Source organism: Pinus tabuliformis, chromosome 1_2 (assembly GCF_031772625.1).
Source record: "Pinus tabuliformis cultivar Carrire ecotype Pingquan chromosome 1_2, CPIR1, whole genome shotgun sequence".
Lineage (NCBI taxonomy): Eukaryota > Viridiplantae > Streptophyta > Pinopsida > Pinales > Pinaceae > Pinus > Pinus tabuliformis.
In genome coordinates, this window is record NC_142298.1 from 584,397,007 (window position 1) to 584,399,805 (window position 2,799).

A 2,799-nucleotide genomic window follows, 5' to 3' on the forward strand; every position below is an offset into this window, starting at 1 on the left:
GTTGCCCAAGGAGTTGCTCTGAAAGTTATGGAAATTCTGGTTATATTTAGAGAAAATCTGGCAAGGATTTTTGTAAACCCAAGTTATAGTTCTTAAACTTCATACATTTTTTATGGTGCTGAATTCATTTCCACCATCAAAAACACGATTCAAACACTGTCCCTATAAGATTTTTTGAAATTTTTTTACCTAGATTCCGATGACTTTTGACTGTTTGGACAATTCCTCTGCCTCGTTAGACGACTCCATTTGGCAATAGTCGGTAAGAGGCCGTTGTTCTGGTATTCCCTATCGCAGCAGTATTGAGGGTAATTGAAAGTTTCGCAGCAGTATTGAGGGTAATTGAAAGGGTAATTGAAAGTTACACAGCGCTGTTGCATCCATCAAGTCACTTTCAATTCTTCTATGTGTTCCCGGTCTGTCTTGAAACTAGTGGTCACAGGCTTCCCTCTTCACTTTCTGTATGAAAGGATTAATTTTATTTCCTGTCTTCCCGGTTCGTACATGAAAATCTGAATGACAAATACGATTGATTGGAAACTTTCGCAAGGTCTTAGCATGTTTGAGTTTTGAATAAATGTTTGCGTTAAAACAGGTTTGGTTTAATCTTCGTATAATTAGGTTTCGAATAAATGTTTATATAGTCATTTCCTTACTCTAACATTTATAAAATCATCCATAATTATTTACTTTAACATTTATAAAACCATTTATAGCATAGAACTAGGATAGAACTTCTTGCAACCATGCACGCAATGGTATTCTTATTATAAATATGAGAATACAATCAAGATGATTGTAATACTCTTATTATAGGTATGATACTACATAGAAATCGGTTTACTAGCGATGGATTTTATGTAACGACCAGAGAATTCAGTATGATAAACTTCTAATCAAGGGCAGAATATAATGTTGTAATTAGCACCAGAAGCGCAAGCGTGGGTTTTCGTGTTATCACTGGGATATAGGTAGGCATCTGGGCACTGGTCCATTTTGCAAGTGGGTGCATAGCAGCTACCGTCGGAGGGAGTTAGGGAGAGAGGGACGTTGAAACCGTCAATTACAGAGATGTCATAGAAATCTTGATTGTTGCCCCCATTCAGAGTATATTCAACCAGCGTTGTCGGAGACTGTCCCGAGAGTGTACAGCTGAGCACGCCGCCGCAGTCACCAGTGCTGCAGCTTCCTTTACCAGAGGCATCGAAGGAGCATCCCGTACGTCCCCAAAATCTGCCTGCACTTGTTCCAGCGGGCACGTCAACACTCCATGATTGCCCCTGCCCCAGCGCTTGACCGCCACCTACGGGAATTCCTGCGGCCCATACCGTGTATGAACACTGGTTCTGGATTACAAACGTCGCACCCGTAGCTCCTGCACTTACAAAAGCAAACAAATATTTATTTATGATATCTTAAGTATCCCTCATTTACGTACATAAAATGCGATGCAATGCAGGCAAGGGATTACTGTAACCTTACCTTGAAGACAAACGTTAAATATTAACGCTAGAATTGCTGTAACATAAATCGAAACTGCTAATGTTCTTGCCCCCATTGCAACGTCCACCAGCAAGTAATTAAGCACAACTACACGAAGGAATTGCAGTTGAGCTTATTTGATGTTGTATACCACGAATGACACTCTATATATATAGGCGGGGCTAGCCATCCCAAACTTGGTCTTAGCGTAGCGTATACCGCACCAAATTCTGAATAAGAAGGCGCGCTAATCGCTCCTGGACATTCGGGTCACGCCGCCCTTACCTTTTATTGTTCCAGATGTTCCGGGTCGTCTTCAACTAGCAATCACGAATATCCCACGAGGAATGCTTATCCAGACTCACAGTGTGGAAAAAATTACGATAAGCCACTGTGTGGAAAATTTCCGAAGAAAAAACAAGAAGCAGAGAGCGTGAGGAAATTCCCTGATGAAGAAACAAAGATGAGATACAATTGGAGTCTTAGTTTAGCAGGGTCATGTTGCATATTTATTTGAGTATTTCATGAATGTTTCTCAGGTTGCATATTTATTTGAGCATTTTATGATATTTCTCTATATAATTAAGTAAAATTAATTTATTTTTTTTATCAAATTTTAAAATATTTTTGAAATCTACAATTAAATAAAAGTTAAAATGCGAAAAAATCACTTCTCACTTGGCAACTCCCTTACCTTGTACGGTTGCAACTCCCACGAAATTCTTATCTAGATTTCATTTAATGATTCACCAAGAAACACAATATGGCACAGGTCCACGCTGGACTTGTTCTTCGAAATATTGACTGACTATCAAGATTGACTGAGGACTTGAATTTTCATGCTTCACAAACAAACAATACAATATAGCACGGGTCCCCTAAATTTTCATTTGATTATTCACAAACAATACAATATAGCACGGGTCCCCTAAATTTTCATTTGATTATTCACAAACAATACAATATAGCACGGGTCGCCTATAGCACGGGTCGCTGGACTTGTTCTTCGAAATATCCAGGCTTACTTCAAAATTTTAGGATGCTTTGTATGACTGAGTATCAAGATTGACTGAGGAGGAATTTTCATTTAATGATTCACAAACAATACAATATAGCACGGGTCCCCTAAATTTTCATTTGATTATTGGTGAAGAATATAATATGGCACAGGTCTCCTGGAGTTGTAAGAACAGATGGGTCGTCGCTCGGTACATCACAATTGTTAGAACAGGCGTTCCCGGTCCAGCTTCAAACGAGTGATCACAGACTTCCCTCTTCATTTTCTGGGTGAAAGGATTAATTTATTTCCTGTCTTTC

General features: G+C 39.1%; 1 protein-coding gene across 1 annotated transcript; it reads right to left on the reverse strand.

Moving 5' to 3' along the window:
• Window positions 1–735: 735 nt before the first annotated feature.
• Window positions 736–1,640, reverse strand: LOC149206994 (thaumatin-like protein). The gene is made up of 2 exons (XM_089393831.1): window positions 1,483–1,640; window positions 736–1,375 (listed from the first exon to the last, which is right to left on the reverse strand). The coding sequence occupies exons 1-2, from the start codon at window positions 1,556–1,558 to the stop codon at window positions 897–899; spliced, it is 555 nt and encodes a 184-aa protein (XP_089249957.1). The 5' UTR covers window positions 1,559–1,640; the 3' UTR covers window positions 736–896.
• Window positions 1,641–2,799: the final 1,159 nt, after the last annotated feature.

What these genes read in the sequence shown, in the direction of transcription:
- LOC149206994 (XM_089393831.1), bottom strand. Translation starts at nt 1,558, where the DNA reads ATGGGGGCAAGAACATTAGCAGTTTCGATTTATGTTACAGCAATTCTA. An exon ending in ATTTAACGTTTGTCTTCAAG is followed by an intron (nt 1,376 to 1,482) that starts GTAAGGTTACAG and finishes TTGTAAGTGCAG; the next exon opens with GAGCTACGGGTGCGACGTTT.